Source organism: Vipera berus (genome assembly GCF_964194415.1).
Source record: "Vipera berus genome assembly, chromosome: 7".
NCBI lineage: Eukaryota > Metazoa > Chordata > Lepidosauria > Squamata > Viperidae > Vipera > Vipera berus.
In genome coordinates, this window is record NC_138209.1 from 14,369,193 (window position 1) to 14,390,398 (window position 21,206).

The 21,206-nt window shown below is 39.4% G+C and overlaps 1 protein-coding gene across 2 annotated transcripts in view; it reads right to left on the reverse strand.

Annotated features, from left to right (window-relative positions):
- The window catches only part of SNCA (synuclein alpha), a gene marked incomplete at both ends in the record, with an annotated part of 34,506 nt that extends 15,804 nt beyond the window's left edge, over positions 1 to 18,702 (reverse strand). For both annotated transcript variants that reach the window (XM_081332712.1, XM_081332711.1), the window contains 3 exons: positions 11,329 to 11,471; positions 15,096 to 15,137; positions 18,582 to 18,702. In XM_081332712.1, the coding sequence (XP_081188838.1) occupies positions 11,329 to 11,471; positions 15,096 to 15,137; positions 18,582 to 18,702 (306 nt within the window). The remainder of the gene's footprint in view (positions 1 to 11,328; positions 11,472 to 15,095; positions 15,138 to 18,581) is intronic.
- Between the last annotated feature and the right edge of the window lie 2,504 nt (positions 18,703 to 21,206).

A 21,206-nucleotide genomic window follows, 5' to 3' on the forward strand; every position in this document is an offset into this window, starting at 1 on the left:
CATTTTACAACTTTTCTTTCCACTGTTGTTAAGCGAATCATTGCATTTATTAAGTTAGTAATACAGTTGTTAAGTGAATCTGGCTTCCTAATTGACTTTGCTTGTCAGAAGGTCGTAAAAACTGATCACATGATCCCACGACACTACAACAGTCATAAATATGAGCCAGTTGCCAAGCCTCTGAATTTTGATCATGTGACCATGGGGATGCTGCAACGGTCCTAAGTGAGAAAAATGGTCAAAAGTCACTTTTTTTCAGTGCCGTTGTAAATTCGAACGTCACTAAATGAACTGTTGTAAGTTGAAGACTACCTGTATAGTTTTGTAGTGGGACAGGGGGAGAAAATAGCATCTTCTACTCTTTCTGCTAGAAGAAGTGGCTTCTATTCACACATAGAAATGTTTGCATCCAATACACAATAATTCCTCAAGGATGGCGGGGGGGACGGGGACAAAATAAAAAAATTGCTCCCTTGACCAACAGTCCTTTCTGAAATCCTCCTTTGTGAAGACAAAGTTAAAAAGGAACTGAATTCTCCAAAGTGAAAAGCTTCTTACATTTTTTTAATCAATATTTATCAGTTAGTTTTTTTGAAATGACAATAATGCGATTGCCTCCAGATTTGGAGTTCTGGACAATGCTGCATTTAGAACTTGTTGGTGTTCTTCAACAGTGCATAGAGTATGAACAAAAGGAACATTCACAATGAACTCAGATGGCCTGCAGTCACTTTTTCTAACAAAGTGACTATATGAGAGATTTCTCATATGGTTATTTATGGCATTCAACTGTGTAGGATGTAGCATGTAATTTGTTTTTTTTTTTGCAGTGCTGTTCTATACTGAGTAATTTACAGAGCTGTCTTTCAATAGTCCCACTGGAAAACATTACTCTTTTAATCAGTACCGCCATGTTAGGAAACATGATAGCTTTGGAAGTTAGAAGGCTACCTCATATGACTCTGTTTTACATGAAGGATCACCCAGCCCTGCTTCCGTGAGATGGAGATGTTACAGAGGTAATTAAGGCTTGTAGAACACAAAGCCTTAATTCACAAAGAGTAGACATCACTAGCATAGCACACTACAGGGCTCTTCAAACCTGGTCCTTTTATGACTTGTGGACTTCAACTCCCAGAATTCCTCAGCCAGGCACGCCTGGCTGAGGAATTCTGAGAGTTGAAGTCCACAAGTCATAAAAGGGCCAGGTTTGAAGACTCCTGGCATAGTATCTTCTGATTGCACTGGAATTTCAGCTCCCAGCATCCTCAAGCAAGCTAGCCAGTAGCTATTCTTGTTGGAAATTCAGGAAGCTGGACTTCTCTGGAGTCCTACTCTAGGACATTTGGAGAGCACTAGATTGGAAAGACAGTACTATGGAGTCCTATGGGGCAAAATCTATATCACTGTCTTGCTTAACAACAGGAATTTTGGGCTCAATTGTCATAAGTTGAGGACTATAATTAGGAAATCAACTTTTTAAACATTTGGCTATACTGGCTAAAGGGGGTTGCTGTGCAACATCTGAAAGGTTCCAAATTCCAGGTAGCAATCTGAGAGATGTTATGGAAAACCTCTGAGACATTGGATTTTTCTTCACATATATTTCATGCTCATGCACCAGAGCTTAAAGTTTCCATTTATTCCATTCTAGAGTTTTTGATTTTGTGTTACCACAAAGCAATTGTATATTACTATGGTGGTCTAATGAGGCTAAGCATAATGAACATCACTGAAAGTTAATGATAGAACAAAAAAAGAGTGTGAATGGTATTGAAACATACAGAAATTTTGGACAGTTAGTAGGCTTTCCTGCTTCTTTAAACTTCAAAAGCACAATATGAAGACACATCTAAATGGCATTTGAATCTGAGAGGAAAGGTCGTTCAAAATGGTACCAGGATGTGTACTGCACTGTGAAAATTAATGGATTGGCTTCCCGGCTTTGATTTCTACCAGTAATCCCATTCCCTTAAGCCTACTTCATCAGTTTTGACAAACAAAGAACAACAGTTCTGAAATGGAACCATTCCAAGTACTCAACAACACACCAAGAATTAAACAGAAACCCTGATGAAAGCAACCTTGATAGGAAACCTATAAAACCGTATCCAAGAATCAAGACATTATGACATCCATTACAGCTGTCATCAACTGCGGACAGGAAATAAGGAGGACATTAAAAGTTCACCAAAGAGGAACACAGGGGCGGGCAATTATGGCAACTTTACGACCTGTGGACTTCAACTCCCAGAATTCCTGAGCCAGCCAGGAATTCTGGGATTTGAAGTCCACCGGTCATAAAGTTGCCACAGTTGCCCACCCCTGCTCTAATTATATCACTGAATGGCTATTCTTGCCATCCCCCACTTTCGGCTTTACATTTACCTAAAAATATGCAGCTGTTTAAAACAAATAGGTCATACAGGGCTTAGTTGATCCGTTCCCCGATAGTAGCAGATGATGAGGTTACAGACTGGATTTTATTTATTTACTTATTTATGAGGCTCAGAGACCACCCAAATTCAAATGACTCAGGGCAGCTGACATCAAAAATAAGAAAAAGGAAATAATACCTAGGATGTGAACAAACACCCTCCCTCCAAATAATATCACTTACAGCAGGTGTCCCCAACCCCCAGGGCCATAATCCAGTATTGGGCCACGGTCCATTCAGAACCGGGCCGCGTGTGGGCAGGCAAGTGCGTTCATGCATGCAGCTCCACTTGCATGAATGGTGGACATGTGTACTCATGCGTAAAGCTCCATTTGTGGAAGCAGTGGGAGTGCAGGCCAACCACTTGCGCAAATGGAGCTGTGCGCATGAACGCACTTGCCTATTGCTTGCATGAAACCATCCCTTCTTCTCCCTACCCCACCACTGCCGGTTCCCAAAGCTGGAAAGGTTGTGCCCACAGTAAAAAATGACAATGAAGATTATCTTATCTCTTATTGCTGACTTACAGTACCGTATGTCAAGGCTAGGGGAACAAGATTTAAATCGTTCCAGAATATCATCAGAGTGGGAACAACATGGATCTCTAGGGAGGCATTACTGCAAAAGGCAGGTGTGGATGCACTTGCTGATCCCTATTTAATTGAAGATTTGTTCTAAATTGCTACACTAGCTGAACAATGCAAAATTGTATTAAAATTATTTCCATGACTTAAGGACCTTCATCATTATTTTTCTATTCTTAAAGTTCACCCTAAAGCACCCCATTCCTTGAGAGTATTAATGCTTCATTTCCCACAAACACATATATTCCTCTTTGTCTCTAATTGATATTTCTTAATGTTATTTGATTTATATTCTGGAAACTCTAAATCATGTGCGTGACACCTCTGATGTATGCAGAAATGGGACTAAAATAACATGCTCAAATGTTTCTGAAGGAGTTCCATTAAAGACAATGGGACTGTTTTTGTACAAAATCTTAAGGCTGGATTTCAAATACTTCATTTAAAAATATAAATTAAGAAATAGATGGACTGCAGTTGTAATCTTATGTGTCCTTTGTGGGGAGTGAGTTTATACTGAAATAGATGTTCAGAACTGTAAATCTGATTCAGTCTACAAAGGCTATTTCCCTAACAACAGTATAATAGCAAAAGGGCAAGATCAAGGGAAATAAACTAAATTGGCAATAATTTTGTTGTATCCACTAAATATCCACAAAACAGCGCAGAGCTTTTTAAGAACTAGAGGTAAGATACAGAAAAATGGCTACTTAGTGAAGCAATGATTTTATCAAGCTACTGATTTAGAAAATGCTGAAATATGTAAGAACTGAATGGTATCAAATACAGATATAAAGTCCAGGTTTTGACTTTTAACAGCTGGATTTTACATTTTTTTCTTAACAGAAGACAGTTATTTTCTTGTTTCTTTAACTAGCAAGTGTTGTGATTCAGGGTCAGCCTGTGGGTTCGGCAGTTGGGTCGGACGACTCAGAGGAGGAGGAGGAGGGGGGGTGTTGAAGAGCTTGCTGATGATGGCCTTGAGGCTCCACAGAGCCCTCAGCCAGGCCCCTCCCACCTGGTCACGACGGAGACCCAGCTGTGTGAGCCTGACAGCGTGGATGAAGATGACCCACAGCTGGCCCTGTTCAAGGACGCCCGACGCAGGAGGCAGTCAATCAGGAGTAAACAGAGGAAGGCAATGGGGCACCTCGGAAGGAGGCAGAGAGAAGCCATGCCCTAAACTGTATAAAAGGGGAATGCGTGGGACGGCTGGTTTGCTGAAGGCAACCGCTTGAAAAGCTCCTGTTTCTTGGTTCGTGTCTTGTTTGTTTTTGTATCAATAAATTTGGCAGGTTTAATTCCAGCCTCTTGCCTTCTTGTAAAAGGGGTTGTCCCTGCCTTTTCTGCAGGGCCGATAGCAGGCTGGTACAGAACAGCAAGTTTCAGAAAACTTTAGTGCAAGTTGACCTGCCATCTTTAAAATAAAGGTTTTTTTTCCCCCTGTAAAACCTTTACAGAAAAAGCAGCATCCCTGGAAAATTTGATCAATCATTTTCCATTCAGCCCAGAGCAAATCACATGTCCGAAAAGTAAACTACACAACAATCTTAGAGAACACTAGCAACCTGAAAAACTCATTGTGTGTAGGAGGTGGAAGGAAAAGTGCTAAATATGCATTAAATCTTGTGAATGCTCTTCACACAACTTGCCCTAAAAATATATGCTAATTTTTTGACTGAATTGCTGAACATTGCATTACTGAAGGGCATATGAGTCTAGAACTAATTTTCAAGGGTCACTGCTCCCAATAAAGTAAAGAATATTTTACAAAAAATCTCATGTTGTTTCTTCTTCTTCTTAATTTCCTCTTTTTGTGTTGAGAGAGATATAAAGGGCTGGTTCTTGCTCTTCTGGCAGCCTCAACCATTATTAATTGATGTTGTAGTGCAGGGGTCTTCAAAGTTGACCCTTGTATGACTTGTGGACTTCACCTCCCAGAATTCCTCAGCCAGGCATGCTGGCTGAGGAAATCTGGGAGTTGAAGTCCACAAGTCATAAAAGGGCCACGTTTGAAGACCTCTGTTGTAGTGTGTCTCTCCATCTTCTTCTGGGTCTGCATCATGTTCTTTGACCTTCTCCACTTTTTGCATATGCCTTGTACAGAATGGAATCCCATGACAACCTCTCCAGGTGAGCAAACCACTTTATCTGCTGTTTTGTATGTAGTTTAAGATTGGTTCCATGCCAATTCTTTTTCTTATGATATCATTTCTGATTTTATCTCTTCTGGTTACTCCAGCAGCTTTCCTCAAACAGATCTCATTTCCATAGTGATTTTCGTTTATGTTTTGTTGTAAGTGTCCATGTTTGGCACTGGTAACATAGGGTGGGGGTGAATATGCTTTGTATTCTCATGTTGCAATTAAGTAAATCTTAATTGTAACACTTACATTAAAAGAGCATTCTTCAATCAGGGTATTACCAGATGTGTCCGTCAACTATTCCCCAATTTAGAATCAAAGGAAATGCATAAGCAGTGGGTGTTCCTCGCTCAGTATGACTTGTGGCTTGTCTGGAATCAATGATGTTTATTTTAAATATTACATACTACTTCAGTTATCTAATGTAGAAAGAAATGTTTTTTTCAAACTTTATAGGGTTATTAATATAGAAGGAAGATGTTATTCTAAAATTCTATTGATTTCTTCCATCCTGGATTCTTTGATATATATATTAAATTTTATCAGATGCATATTACTCAATTTGCAGAGTTCTTTGACATGGAAAAGAGATTCTATTCCAATAGAGGAGCATGTATGTAGCTCAAGGTTGAACTGTGCTTACAGACATTTCATTACCCAACTAGGTAACATCATCAATGCATTGATGTTACCTAGTCAGGAAATGAAACACCTGCGAGCAAATAATTAAGCTCAGTGAGCACCAAGGACTCCAAGATATTCTAATTTTTATGTTTTATGCCTGCACTATGCTTAAAAGGAGGTTCAAGCAACAATATCATAAACATAACATTCAGTGCCTCACACTGTGCTAAGGGCAGTGTGTTTATAAAAATCATCCAAAATTGCCCCTGGTGCAACTGATAATATAAAAGGATATTTAACTACCTCCAAGCCAGATATAAAATATTAAGAGTTTAAAATACTACCAAAGATTAATGCAGTTATATTGCATTAATTATAATTAATTATAATTATTATTAATAATAAATAAATTAATTATAATTAATTATTAGTTATATTGCATTATATTGCGGTGGCTCAGTGGGTTAGGATGCTGAGCTTGTCGATCAGATGGTTGGCAATTTGGTGGGTCAAATCCCGAGTGCCGCATAACAGTGTGAACGCCTGTTACTCATCCCAGCTACTGCCAACCTAGCAGTTCAAAAGCACGTAAAAAAGGCAAGTAAAAAAATAGGGACCACTCCGCCACTCCGGTGGGAAGGTAACAGCGTTCCGTGCGCCTTTGGCATCTAGCCATGCTGGCCACATCACCACGGAGACATCCTTGGACAAGCGCTGGCTCTTTGGCTTTGAAACGGAGATGAGCACCGGCCCCTAGAGTCGGAAACGACTAGCACGCATGTGTGGGGGAACCTTTACCTTTACCTTTATTGCTCTTCTGAAAACATAGTGTTATAATAAAACTTATTTTCTTAAGCTGTAACAGATGCAGGCATTTATATTGAATTGCTACTCTTAACCCACTAATTGGTTCTTACCCCTCAAATCCATTCCCACTTAAAAGCCATCTCTTTAAAGAAACACTTCTCTTTCTAGGAAGGCAAAAGGTGGAGGTAACAGGGTTGGCAGAAATGTAAGAAGAGAACCCATAACAGGATGCAAACTCCCCCACTATTTTTAATGTGTCAATTTGTTTGTATTTTCCAGGTATTTAACAAGAATTGCTTGACTTTTCAGATCTTACAATGCTTCATTCTTGACATTTGGCAAATTCTCCTGTTTTATCTTTTTAATTAGACAAATTTGCATGCCTGCAGGCAAAGTCTGAGTTCTCTCCGTAGAATGTCTTACTCCTTTCTTTTAAAGAAGTATCTATCATAGCTCTAGCCACCCAGGCTTGGTTGAAAGGTGGGTGGCTATATAAATGTTTTACATAAATAAAACATAAATAATGGGCAGCCTACTATCTTCTTGTCTAAAGATATAAAATTTGGCTCCTAATATTCAATCAGAGAGGGACAAGGTTAGTAAAATTTGCTGCTGCCTATGCTTAAATAATTTTTTACTAGCTTTAAACACTGTACACCTTAACACGGGTGAGTTAGTGGGAGCATCAGCTACTTATTCACTTTAGGCAGCCAGAAGTATCAAAAAAGTTAAGTTGGCAATTGTGACCCTTATCCATATAAAAAGGAGGTGCAGTTTTGATTGCATAGTCATGACCACCATTTTGACTTTTTGATGTCATCTGCCAAAGGTACCTTTCTTTGGCAACATCTCTTTGGGTTGGTCCTAGAACAGGGGTGTCAAACTCGCAACATCAGGTGACGTGTAGCGATGTGTTGTGACTTTTTTTCCATTGCCACAATAGGGTGGGCCCGGTTTCACCATGACACATCCGGCCCAAGGGCTGACAGTTTGACACCCCTGTCCTAGAATTTGAGGTGAAAGCTATTTAATATTCTCAATGTTTTTTTTGTCACAGTGAACATACTCTTTCATTTCTCTCATAAAAGTGGCTCAATATTCCTATAAACCAAAGTATAACCACTATTCTCTGTAGTTATGGTGACTTTATTGTTTATTACCACTTGGTTAACAAAAACACACACTTCATATATATGTGTTTTTCAATAACCCTAGGTTGCAGGAGTATATGTATATGTATATGTATATGTATATGTATATGTATATGTATATGTATATGTATATGTATATGTATATGTATATATACATGCGTAATTTTTTTGGCTTGCTAACAAAGAATAAAGGGAGACAGATATGATCATTTCAAACTTATTTGTTCTTATCAGTCAGCCATACCCTTCTGAGATTTGAACCTGGGCCAACTGCGTCTTAAGCAGTTGTTTTAACCCCTAGGCCACAACTGCTTAAGATGCAGTCGGTCCAGGTTCGAATCTCAGAAGGGTATGGCTGACTGATGAGAACAAATAAGTTTGAAATGATCATATCTGTCTCCCTTTATTCTTTGTTAGCAAGCCAAAATATTTACACAAATATGAGCTGCCACTGCTGTGGCTACTGCCTGTAGATGGCCTTGGGCTAGGCTGAAACAGGAAATAAGATTTGTCCCGTGTTTGGGACTAAGCAAGTGCATTCTAAATACTTAACAAACATTTAATATATATATATATATATATATATATATATATATATATATATATATATATATATATATATATATATATATATATATATATATATATATATATATATATATGGATCTTGGTGGCTTCTGCTTCCTTCTTCTGGGAGAAGCAGCCACATGCTTCTCCCAGAAGAAGGAAGCAGAAGCCACCAGCCTGATGATGACGGATGGGATTCCGTCGAAACGTCGCTCCTACACCTTTAGTTCTACGCGGGGAAAAACCCGAATAACCAAAGATCCACATACGAACACCCGTGAAAACCTCAGAAAACATATATATATATATATATATATATATATATATATATATATATATATATATATATATATATATATATATATATATATATATATATATATATATATATATATATACATACACACCTCAGCCTTTGCAATTCACAAACTAGCATATCTGTCTCCAACCACAAATTTACAACCTGTCATGGATAATCCCCAGATTTGTAATCCTAGCACATAAATTGCACAAGGCTAACAGCAGTTTTCCAATGTTATTGGACTGATGCCCAGCAAGTTTAAAGTTGTGAATGCCTTCCAAGTTCAAGCTATGGGGAATTGAAAGCTATTTTTCATATTTGAATCACCTTTCCAGCAGATGTCTTTTCAATTTATTAGAGGCATGAATCCTCTATATTCCTGGAAATATATTCAGTTCTTGTACTTATTCAAGCTCCTTTCACTGAGTTTTCTAAGGCTGATGCTTTCTATATATTAAAGGAGAACCATTTTTTAAAAAAAAGCCTTGAAAAATCTGAACAACGAAACAAGTGCATACTAGCATCTATTGAATGCCTGTATTAAACTATTATGATAGGCACATTCAAAAACTGTTGGATCATTCATCTTAATTCTTTGAATCATATCATACTGTAAATATATGCTGATGTGGGCTGAACAAGTACTTAATATTAGATTAGTGGTTGTAAGCCGGTTGTATTTTAAATAAGAATGAAACAATGGTTCTGCAAAAAGAGGAAGAAACCCCTCCCCACACACCATTTCAAATTGAATTCAAATGTGATAAATTATGAAACTGGTATAGCACATTTTAGGAAGCTGATCCATCAAACTGAATGTCAGAATTAGAGACTTTTAGGCCAAAACTGAGGTGAAAGGAAAGTCTGCTCCAGATTGTGAGGCTTTAAATACAAATTAAAAATTTAAGAGGCATGGAGATAGAACAAAAGGGTCAATGCAATTAAGGACTTGCGGAGTGAAGTGATAAAATTCCAATATAGATTTCCATCAACATTGAGAACTAAGCCACACAAGCAGTTCACAAGCTTAATGGTATTGCATTTGCACTATCATTGCTAAATGGCCAATATGGTTTCAAAAAGCTTTGGAGGAAGAATGAATAAAATCGCCTTTCTGACAAATACAGAAAGATATCTCCAAGTAATAAAACACTGTGGTTTCTGCCTAACAGTTTTTCATCAGACTCCCCAGTGATTTGCTATATGTTAGTTGTAAATGCTCCTAAATGGCTTATATAGCAAAGTACCTTTTCCATGTAGTCTTTAATCAATATTTGGTTTTTAAAAAACTTGAAAGGGAAGTGCAAAAACAATCCTTTTAGACAAATGATTTACTATAAAAGTCTTCTTAATTCCCCCCCCCCCCAGATTAAGGCAGCAAGCACTGCTTTTCAATTGTCAACACTGATTTTCACTTTCTTTGCAAACCACAGAAAGAGAAGAGATGCTTAAAATGCAAAATATGCCAGTTTCAGGGACTCTCTGTTAAAATGGACTGGATACCTGTGATCAGAAAGGCTGTTTCCTGTGTTAGACCTGAGAAAAATGCTCTCAGTCAAAACAAACTGAGTAAGATTAACCCATCAAACATCCAGACTTCATAAACGGTATCTGTTTCCATACTTCAGTAAACTCAAGATATTAGGCTAGGGCAGCAGGTCTCAACCTCAACCTGGGCACAATGTCATCACAGGGTGTGTGTGAAGGCTTGAAGAAATGTTATGATTTAAATCTTGAGTTACGTCTTGGGAGTTTGTGACCACAACGGGTATTTAAAGGGGATCCATGGTAAAGAAAAGGTTGAGAACCACTGGATTAGGCAAAACAGATGTAGGTTCCAATCCATGTTTAGCCTTGACATTGACAGATGTGATCTCGGAACAGTCCCCTTATTCAGTGGTGGGATTCAAATATGTGAACAACCGGTTCTCTGTGTGATTACCACTTCTGGAAGTCCATTCTGGGCCTGGGTAACAAAAAGCTAGTTACCGGTTCTGCCGAAGTGGTGTGAACCGGCTGAATCCCACCACTGCCCTTATTATATTTAAATGAAGAACTACACAATCTTTTGGTAGTCAGGTGTCGCCCTTGACATTTTGAAGAGAACTGAATGTTGTAGAGATGAGGCAGCGAGGGCAGGAACAGACCAAACACATAGGCAGGGGAATCAGTTTTCTGATTCTCTCCCGTCCTTATGATTTTGAAGGAAGAGCTTTTTTTAAAAAACAAAAAAAACCCCTTTGTATCTGAGGGTTGATGTGACAGGTTTGCTTATTTCCTGCCTCAAAAGGGCAGAAAGTCAGGATTTTAGTCAGAAGAGCCACGAAAGGCACTTGGAAATTGTAAGTGGCCGTGCCCAGAATTGAAAAAGAAACCATTCAAGCTATCCTTGAATGATAATGGTTTGAAATCAGAGTGTCATGCATCTACTGTGTCATCCTGAGGTTTCGCATTGTGCCGATCCCTCCAGTGAGTGATGAGTAACTGAGTCAAGCAGGATATAATGGCCTTGGTAGGAAGTTAGCAAGCAAGCAACATAAACAGGGATTTCCCATCATTCAGTGGGTTTACCTACATTATAAAGAATAAGCAAAGAAAAACAGAGCAAGTGCGTCTGGTTAAGCCTTTCCAAAGCCAAAACCAAACCACACAAAGAAAGCAGACACTCCACCTGAAATCCATCTTTGGAAATATCCACCACCACACAAACCTGTTTGCCCGACTGATCCTTCTTGCCAAAGCCAGTGGCTGCAGCAATATTTCCAGCACCTTCCACCGTCTTCTGGGCTACGGCTGTCACTCCGGTGACAACAGCTCCCCCTACATTTGACACTTGCTCTTTGGTTTTCTCAGCCACTGCAGGGGGGGGGGGGAAATGTTAAAGGTGAGAGAGAAGAAAAACTCTCAAGCGTTCTTTTCAAGGCCAACATGGCTGTCTCCGACTATTCGCAGGTGGCACAAGGTACAATTTTATTGGGCATGCAAAAGAAAGAAAGAAAATCACAAAAGCATCTCTCCCTTAAATCAAACTTGCCTTATATGCATATTTTGTATCCAGGGTACAATTACACATAATTTTTTAAAATTTAATTTGAAAAATTAAAACCTTAAAAATGACTTAAGCCGCAGTTGAAATTCCAAAATAGTCTTCCAGCTGGAGCTTCTGGCAGGAGAACACTTGCTTAAATATGCAAAGATCAACTCGTCTGATTATGCATCATTTCAATGTTGTAGCAGCTGTATTTTTCCCAGATCATAAAAGTGTGCAGTATCCATTTAAACTCTTACCCAGTTAAATTCCCAAAGCCATTAGTAGATAATTCAAAAGAGGATGAACATCTACAAAAGCCAATGAGTCTTTCTAAACAAAAAACTGAGATGCTTTGAGTGGTCTCAAGGATGAAAGTAAGGGAAGATAATTCTTGGGGGTTTCCTTTGCCCTTCCCCACCCTATATATCCCCAGAAGGATTAAAATATCCTGCCCATTCGTGTCACATTGTCATGTGATGGCATTCTAATCTCTTTAGAAATCAAACTGACTGAGCTGTAGCCTGCAATGTTTATACAGGTAGTCCTCAACTTATAACCACAATTGAGCCCAAAATTTCTCTTGCTAAGTGAGACAGTTGTTAAGTGAGTTTTATCCCATTTTACTACCTTGCTTGCCATAGTTAAGTAAATCACTGCAGTTAATTTGCAACACGGTTGTTAAGTGAATTTGGCTTCCCCATTGACTTTGATTGTTAGAAGTTTGCAAAAGGTGGTCACATGGCCCCGGGATACTGCAGCCATCACAAATTTGAGTCAGTTGCTAAGCATCTGAAATTTGACCACATGACCATGCAGACACTGAAGCCATCATAAATGTGAATAATGGTCACAGGTCACTCTTTTTAGTGCCACTGTTGAACTGTTGTAAATTGAGGGCTACTGTACATTGCTTATGCCTGGTCTATCTGATGGATCTTCCTTCATCAAATAAGTTGGTAGAACAATTCCAATCCCATGATGCTCATAGCCCACTGTTTTACAAAATTTATACCCAGCTGTTTATACTGAAACATCTATTAACCTGAACATAAAATATACCAATTTGAATTGAGTCCACTTCATATAATCAATTCGAATATAGTTTAGTTTATAGTTTATAGTTTATTTGATTTATATACCGCCCTTCTCCTTGGTAGGGACTCAGGGCGGTTCACAGGGCATATATAAAAAAGACAATACAAAAATTAAGAAAGGATTAAACCCATGCCCAATTAAAACAGTAATACAAATTTAAAAAACAATTAAAAACCCATAATCCCCCATCAGGCCAGACCAGCTATTTCAAACAGGTGGGTCTTCAGGCCCCGACGGAAAGTTCGGAGGTCTGGTGCCATCCGGAGCTCCACCGGCAGTTGATTCCATAATGCCGGAGCGCCCACAGAGAAGGCCCTCCCCCTGGGGGCCACCAGTCGGCATTCCCTGACTGGCGGCACCCTGAGGAGGCCCTCTCTGTGGGAACGCACAGGGGAATATACAGAGCAGGTTGACTTGACTCAAAAGTTGAACAGATTTTTACTTGGGCATTAAAGCCTCTTTTGCACTGTGCAAATCAAAATGTATCATGCAGACCACTTTGATAAATAAGTGTGATTTAACCAATGAAATCATAGATACTTCACTGAATTAGCTCCCCATTGCAAACGATTTACACAACCCTACTTAAAGGCTCTTTCAGGAGTACAACAGATTTGTACTAAATGAATGCATCAGATGACAACACTTTGGTTCTATTTCCATGGAAGCTAGTATCAACATTATTCACATGTTCCAATGAACCAGTGTGAACCAATGTCCAGTTTGTAGACAATGAACATAGCTCTGGTGTAAATGCAGAAGAGAAACAAAATATATTGGACAAAATTTGTCACTTGAAAATAGAGGAAAGACAACCAAGATTGGGGCATTCAAATGGTTTTGTCTACAGCAACATAACTAATATTATAGATTATATTAGCTATAACCCCAAATATTTACAGGTACCTTTGATACAGACTTTGCACAATTCAATGATTTGGAGAATTAGGTAGAACACAGAACTGCCCAATGCTTTGGAACTTCCTTCTTACATCCATATTTTATCAAAAAGGAAGAAAATTTGCTCTTGTACCAGCTGTCATTTGGTGCCTAAGCAAGGTCCAAATGTGTTCTGAGATCCTGACATGAATTTTAGCTGCGGCAACAAGAACCACAAATTATTTTATAAGAAAAGAATTCCTGGAAATATAAGTAACAGGCATATAAATCAGTCATTTGCTGCTGTTAGGGGCAGACAGCCAATAACTGTACTGAAATGCTAAGAAACTATTTACTATTCCAGGGCCATCCTTGACCACTGAAGATAATATCTCTATGGTCTAGAGAATGGATTTCCTGTCGTTTTGCCAGCAACTCTGGTTGGCATCTTCAGAGGCAAAGTGGTCTGCTATGCAGATCACAGGCAACTGAGCAGGGCCTGACTGACTAATTTGACAGCCACAGTTCCCATGCAACATCGGGAAATCTGTTCTCTAGACCATGTTCACTAAACCTTGAAGCTCAACAGACACCAGCTGTGAAAGCCTACGCCAGCATATGTAACTGTGTATAACTAATTTTTAAACAAGTGCCGGTGTATCAAAGGCGTTCTAGGTATGAAAGCTGCTTTTAATGTGAGAAAAGACTACAGATGCCAAGGAGCACTCCATCCATTATATATCAGAGGTCCCCAACCCCTGGACTGTGGCCCACTACTGGGCCTTGAGCCGTTTGGAACTGGGCAGCATGTGCAGCAGGTGAGTGCATGCAGATGCACTCCATTTGCGTGAACAGGAGCGCACATGCTTACTGCTTACGCAAATGGAGTGCACACGCACACGCTTGCTCTCTGCTCACGCAGAGCCACCCCCTCTCCATCCTCCCACCCAGTGCTCCACAAAGCTGCAAGGGTTGGGGAACTCTGTATGACATTTTTCTCTTGCGGTGAAAATAATCACTGAGGCCCACTGGTTATTGCCCGAAAACAGATATGCATTCTGGGCCAATACTTTGCTGGCTTTGTATTCACTACAGATGGCATGTCATGTGTTTGAATAGTCAGAAACTGGATTTGTACTACAGATTAATAACTCCAAATGTCCTATCTACAGGAATATTCATCTCCCGATAAGACCAGTGGTGGGATTCAGCCAGTTCGCACCAGTTTGGCAGAACCGGTAGCTACTTTTTTGTTGCCTAGGGTCCAAAATGGACTTCTGGAAGCGGCATCCATACAGAGAACCGGTTGTTCACATATTTGAATCCCACCACTGGATAAGACCAATAGTGTTGTTTCCCAAATGCCAGAACATATCGCAGACCATTTCCTTCCTAAATCAGAGCCTATTTTTAAAAAACAGGCAAAAGATTTATTGATGACTTAGAAATGGAAATGCAGATAGAAATGGACTTACCTGTTGTGACACCATGAACCACACCGTCTCTGGTCTTTGACCCTGTTTATTCAACAAAAATAAAAAAAAATCAGTGGAAACTGAATGGAACAAGTCTTAGGAAGTGTAAAGATACAGTTAAAGAACCCCAGGCTGAGTTCACACAACTGGTTCATCCTAGGTTCAACACAAATTGTTGTGTTTTTATAAAATAGTAGCCCAAATAAACAACTGCAAATTATAACTTAGCATTAGGGCTTGATTCACACAAAGAGAATAACAGAGTTCCAATCCCTCTGCCTTTTGGAATTTAATTTTTTGTGGTGAAAAGTATTGGATTCTTTAAAGGTCTTTCGTAGCAAATTACAATTTATTGATGCAAAAAATTCCTGATGCATGCGTAACCCTTCCATACCCAAAAGACGCATTAAACATTTGCCTTTTGTGCATTTGAATGATATACTGTAAGTGTGCTAAGCTGGTTTATGTTGACAGTGCTCCCAGATGCGAGTTTGTTGGATTTAGCTATGCCTTTTAATTGCCCTGTGCTGTGAAATGAAACAACATCTATGGAAAATGCAGCTTTCACACCAGCCGTGAAGCATGAATCATACAGTTATTTGGTTGGGCATGGCTAAATCTGCTGGCTCAGTTTCTTTAAGGACTCAAATTCCATCAAAACAACCTCTAAATAAATCCAATATAAATCTACTAATCCACTTCTACTCCTAAATTATCACATTATTGATGTGAAGTAATCTAGGCTAGGAATAGAAAACATACAGTTTTCAGGAGCACCCCTCTCAAAACATACACACATATCCCTTAAGATTACACCAACAGTAAAATAGCTGCATTTTGTTGTTTTATCCTTAGAGAAGTAACCAATTGGTTACTGTCTTTCTTTTTTTCAGAATTTAAGGGGTGGGGATGGAACTGGGAAATTATTGGGAGGGAAATTCATTCATAAACTCCTCTTAAAATCATGGAGAAATTGTTCTATATGGACTCAACCTTTGGTGTGGATGGAATGGTTTCCTCTTTCTCATCCTTTAAAAATAATAATGAAGCCAAAAAAATATTTTGGCCATACTCTTCCTGATGACATCTTCACATTATTAGATGGCCTCTTCTGAAAGGTCAGCAGATAGTTGCTTGCCATATGACAACTCTTTTTCTAAGCAGTAAACCAGCCTAGACAATAATCTTATTCTCAGTTGTGAATGAAGGCAAATATACATGTCCCAGGATAATACTGCAGGATCCAATCTGGATTGGTCACTGGGCCAAGAAATTTAGTCTTTCAAGGTTTTGGACTCATGCTGGAACTCGTCCTCAGGGAACTTGTCTCTAGTAGAATGTGTGCTTTGAGCTATTCTACGTGTAATATTTAGGAGTGGCTTCTCAGTTGTTGATTGGAATGTTGATGGCTGGCTATTAAGTCATTGGCTGTTGTTTCATTGTGCTGCCAAGCACTTGGTTCCTAAGTACTTGCTAAGCTGGTGGTAAATCAGCACTCCTGTTGACTGACAAGGGGCCTGTTTCCCAGGCTTCAATCATTTCCCTGGCTCTTTTTGTCCCTGCTCAGCCAACAATCTTAATAGCTACAAAATTGAATGTATGTCTTTGTTCATTGCAATGGGAGGCTACCAATGAGTTTGGATCTCTTCATCTAACTGCTTGCTTGTGTTCTTGTAATCTATTCTCATTTGGGTGAGGAGGATATGACTTATTAGGGCAAATTTGAGTAGGGGTAAGTATTAAGACACATGTGACAACAAAGTCAGGGTTCATCAGTGTTCATCTAGTTTAGCTCTACAAATTAGACCTGGGCCTGTTAATCTGGATAGCAACCATGAATCTACTCCCCACAGATGCAATGCATCTCTTCTGAATTTCTTTAAGACTTCCTCAAGGTCTCTCCCTGAAGAGATGCAAGCAATCCACCAATACAACAGATATTTAATTTCTAAGTGGAATAAATATTATTACATCCAAAGTACACGCGCTTAGTAGACGCTTTAGTTATTTTCAGTTCTAAAAGTTTGTTATTCAAACAGAGCAAGAAATGTAATAATGCCTTTGGTTTAAAGGAGGAACATATTACTACAGGTCATCTTGACTGCTCATTTTGTTCAGAATAGCAGTACATACGAGAGATTTAGATTGCTGTCATGATTAAAATGTTGGATTGAGACCAAGGAGATCCAAGCTTCACTCTACCTTCAAAACAATGTTTCTCCCCAGATTGTTTTTGAAAAGGTAAATTGAGGAAAGGAATGTAAGAATCTCACCTTGGGTTCATGGACAAAAAATTGGATGAAAATCTAAAGAATTCTACAAACTGAGAGCCCAGAACTTCGCATGTTCCTAATGAACCTTGAATCTGTATGAATCTCCAAAGGGTCTCTATAGTTGCAAGAAATCTTAATTTGACTGGGACACACAGGAAAGTGCGTGTTCCACTAAAATTTGAATTTAGATCTGTGAGGATCACCTGTTTGAGCTGGGGGTGGACTAGAGGACCACCAAGCTCCCTTCCAGTTCTCCTGGATTCACGACTCAATTTTGAAGACCATATAGGAGCCGTGACCAGGGGGGCTTTTGCCCAGGTTCGCCTGGTGCGCCAGTTGTGACCCTATCTGGACCGAGATGCCCTACGCACAGTCACTCATGCGCTCGTGACCTCCCGTTTAGACTACTGCAATGCTCTCTACATGGGGCTGCCCTTGAGGACCACTCGGAGGCTTCAGCTGGTGCAGAATGCGGCCGCGCGAGTTGTGATGGGGGTTTCCTGATACTCCCATGTAACACCTCTACTCCGTGAGCTGCATTGGCTCCCAGTTGCCCTCCGGGTGAGATTCAAGGTGCTGGTGATGACCTATAAAGCCCTAAATGGCTTGGGTCCGGGATATCTGAGGGAACACCTGCTGCCAGCATCAAGTTCCCTTCGTCCAGTGCGCTCCCACAGGGAGGGTCTTCTCAGGGTGCCACCGGTAAGAGATTGCCGGCGGACGACACCCAGGGATAGGGCCTTCTCAGTGGGTGCGCCTGCCCTTTGGAACCAGCTGCCAGTGGAGCTGAGGACTGCCCCCGACCTCCGTTCATTCCGCCGGGACCTGAAGACCTGGCTCTTTGAGCTCTCTGGCCCAGGCTGAGAATTAATCTTAATTTTAACTGGGGTTTTATTTATGCAGGGACAAATATAATTTTTTTAAATTTGTTTTTAACTTTTGTATCTTGGTTTTTTAATCACCCTGTAAACTGCCCTGAGTCCTTCAGGAAAGGGCGGTATATAAATGTAATAAAATAAAATAAATAAAATAAAAATAAAATATTGTTCTATGACTCTAGATTTCATTGTTTCATTCATAGTTTCTTTCTGTCTTGGCTCCACTCAATGTTTGACATGGGTTCCTGACGTGCCAATCATGTGTGGTCCTTGGCTCAAATATATAAAAATAAAAATAAAATCACACACTTCCGATTTAGTGTCTCACCACTTACCCACATAAAGGACCCCTTCTTTTGTTTTTCCTGCTGCTTCTGCCATGCCTTGCTTGGTTTTCTCCGCTGCTGCTACCACTCCTTCCTTCGCTTTATTAAATCCTTTCATGAATACATCCATGGCCAAAATACCTCTGTGTCCAGAACTGAAAAATAGATAGCTTTTATTTAATTTATTAAGTCATTTAAGAAAGAACAACATCATGTGGCTTAGCATGTCCCTCTATGCATACATGATTGCCTTGGTCTAAAACTACGCAGATGGCTAAATATGGAGATAACTGAAGCATCAGGGAGGGAAAATGGGACAGGATTATGCTCATTAGAACCACTGACTTTCATGTCTATAGCCACAAAAACAACTTTTGATTATTTCCTACGGACTTGTAAATCTTTGCATTTTGGTGTTATTGTGCTATGCTTCTTCAGTGATTTGATTTTCGTAAACATTGCTTTAATGCATTTTTTTTAACCACCACCCTTGTTTCTTGTTTAAAGGGACTGTTTCACAGTGGTGTAATTTAAGAGGGGTGGGTTATGCAAAGATCTTTGAATATTTCATTTCCTACTTCATTCCAGCCTTAAGTTTTTAATTGTAAATATTTTGCCCAATTTTTTTAAATGGTAAACTCACACCATCTCTTCACCTCATTTGACCCCCTAGTAACTACAGCGTCCAACGATGGTTGTACAAAAAAGCCAACTTTCACAAATAAAACAGAAGCACAGACTACACTAGATCCCGAAGTTCGTTCATTTTTTGATATTCCTGGAATTAAATCACCAAGGGAGTCAAAGAACCAGTGCAATCTCATTACACTCAGATATTACATACTACACCATGCCATTATTTCTGTAATCCTGTCGTGCCAATAAGCACAAATGTCTGGCTTCATGCAACCTGCTAAACACAAAACCTTACTCCAAAAATTGGGCTCATACAATCTGCTTAAGTTATAATCATGATTTATAAACCATAATACCAGTAACTGGAGTCATGCAACATGCTAACTCAAAACTCAGCACACTACATTATGGCTTAATGTGCAATGTGAACCCAGCACAAATGTTTCCTATATTGTAAATGGTTTTGTGATACACTTATCAGATAACATCTCATTAATACATTGGAAATGATTGATCACTCACATATCTTGGGGTACATTCCAGACAGTACATTGACAACCCAATCCAAGCTAGGTTTAGCAAGAAATTAAGTCTACTAATTTAAATTATATTTTAATTAGTGAATGAGGCTACCAGCATGTAGCTTACATCATGCACTGTAGCTCACAAATAAATCTCAGAATAAACTTTACTCAAAAACTGAGACATGTGGAATAGCAGTTGGAGGTTGCTCATCCCAAAGTGGCTAAAATATTAATCTTTATAACTACAACCATTCAGTTTTATCCAGGATTCTCTCACCCACACCCCAATATCTTTTTAAGTGGTTGTAGCGTTGTAGCTCATTTGTCTTTCAGATTTTTAAAATAAATCAGGGCTCCCAATTCTGCCAGGATGGCAAGAACAGAAATGTAAAGCCATAATCTGATATCACAGCAAGTTCTTCCGAACCACAAGCTTGTGAGTAATTCTTTTAAAATAGGAGTGTGAACTACGAGTGGAATGAGGCGATGAGGAGGAGCTTCAGTCTGTCTCAAAGGGAGGATTCTAACATTAGCTGAGATCATGTTCAAGCCCACAATATGGTTCGTTTTTAAACAATTCCTTATTTTACAAAATATCCGAGAAAGAACCAAAGATCCTTTTGTATACTGAAAACGTAGAAGGACCTCTTGGCTTGCTCAGTCACTTTGATTCATTCCTCTCAGCCGTGCAATTTAGAAGACAAAAAATGCAATAATCATCTGGACTAACAGAGACAGTCATAGCTTGGCTTCACCCTTAAATTACTAGAGAAATTATTAATTTTGACACCAGCATATCTACGTGGAACCCAAGCTAGACTATCAACTCTGAAAGAAGTATGTGCCAAATAAATCAAGGCTGAGGGAGGAAGAACATAGTAGATGGACATGTAATGTATATCAATGAAATGAGGTTGATTTCCCCCCCCCCTTTGAACACCAAATCATTAAGGCAAATCTTCAGATTTGCTTGATTATCTCTTCACCAAAGGTTCTCCAGTTTCCTGAAATGGAGAATTGGCTTTTCCTCTTGAAAAGGGGACAATATAAATCACAGGCACTTGCTAATTTCTATTTTTTCTCTTTCTCACCCACACAAGTCTCTTACACAAGGGAAGCAGTAAGATATGATCATTATTTAACTATTTGGGAGATGTTTTGCCTCCGAGATGTTCTAGCAGAATGGGTGAAACTGAATTTCCAATATGTTAGGCCACTCTTTAGAGTCAGTGTCTTTTTTTATTGGCAGGTGAAGAGCATTAAAGGAGATGAAATCCCTCTTCTTTACATTCCTGCACTCCAGACTACCATGAGAAGGACACAGCATATTTCCACCATCTGTTGAAAAGCTGCTGTGCACAAACCCCAATTATAAACCAGTCCAGCTCTTCTGGCATCCTTTAAATGCTCTACAAGACAATCCCCATCACCCTAACCACCTAGGTTGGCAAGGATAGCAGAAACTCTGGTTCAG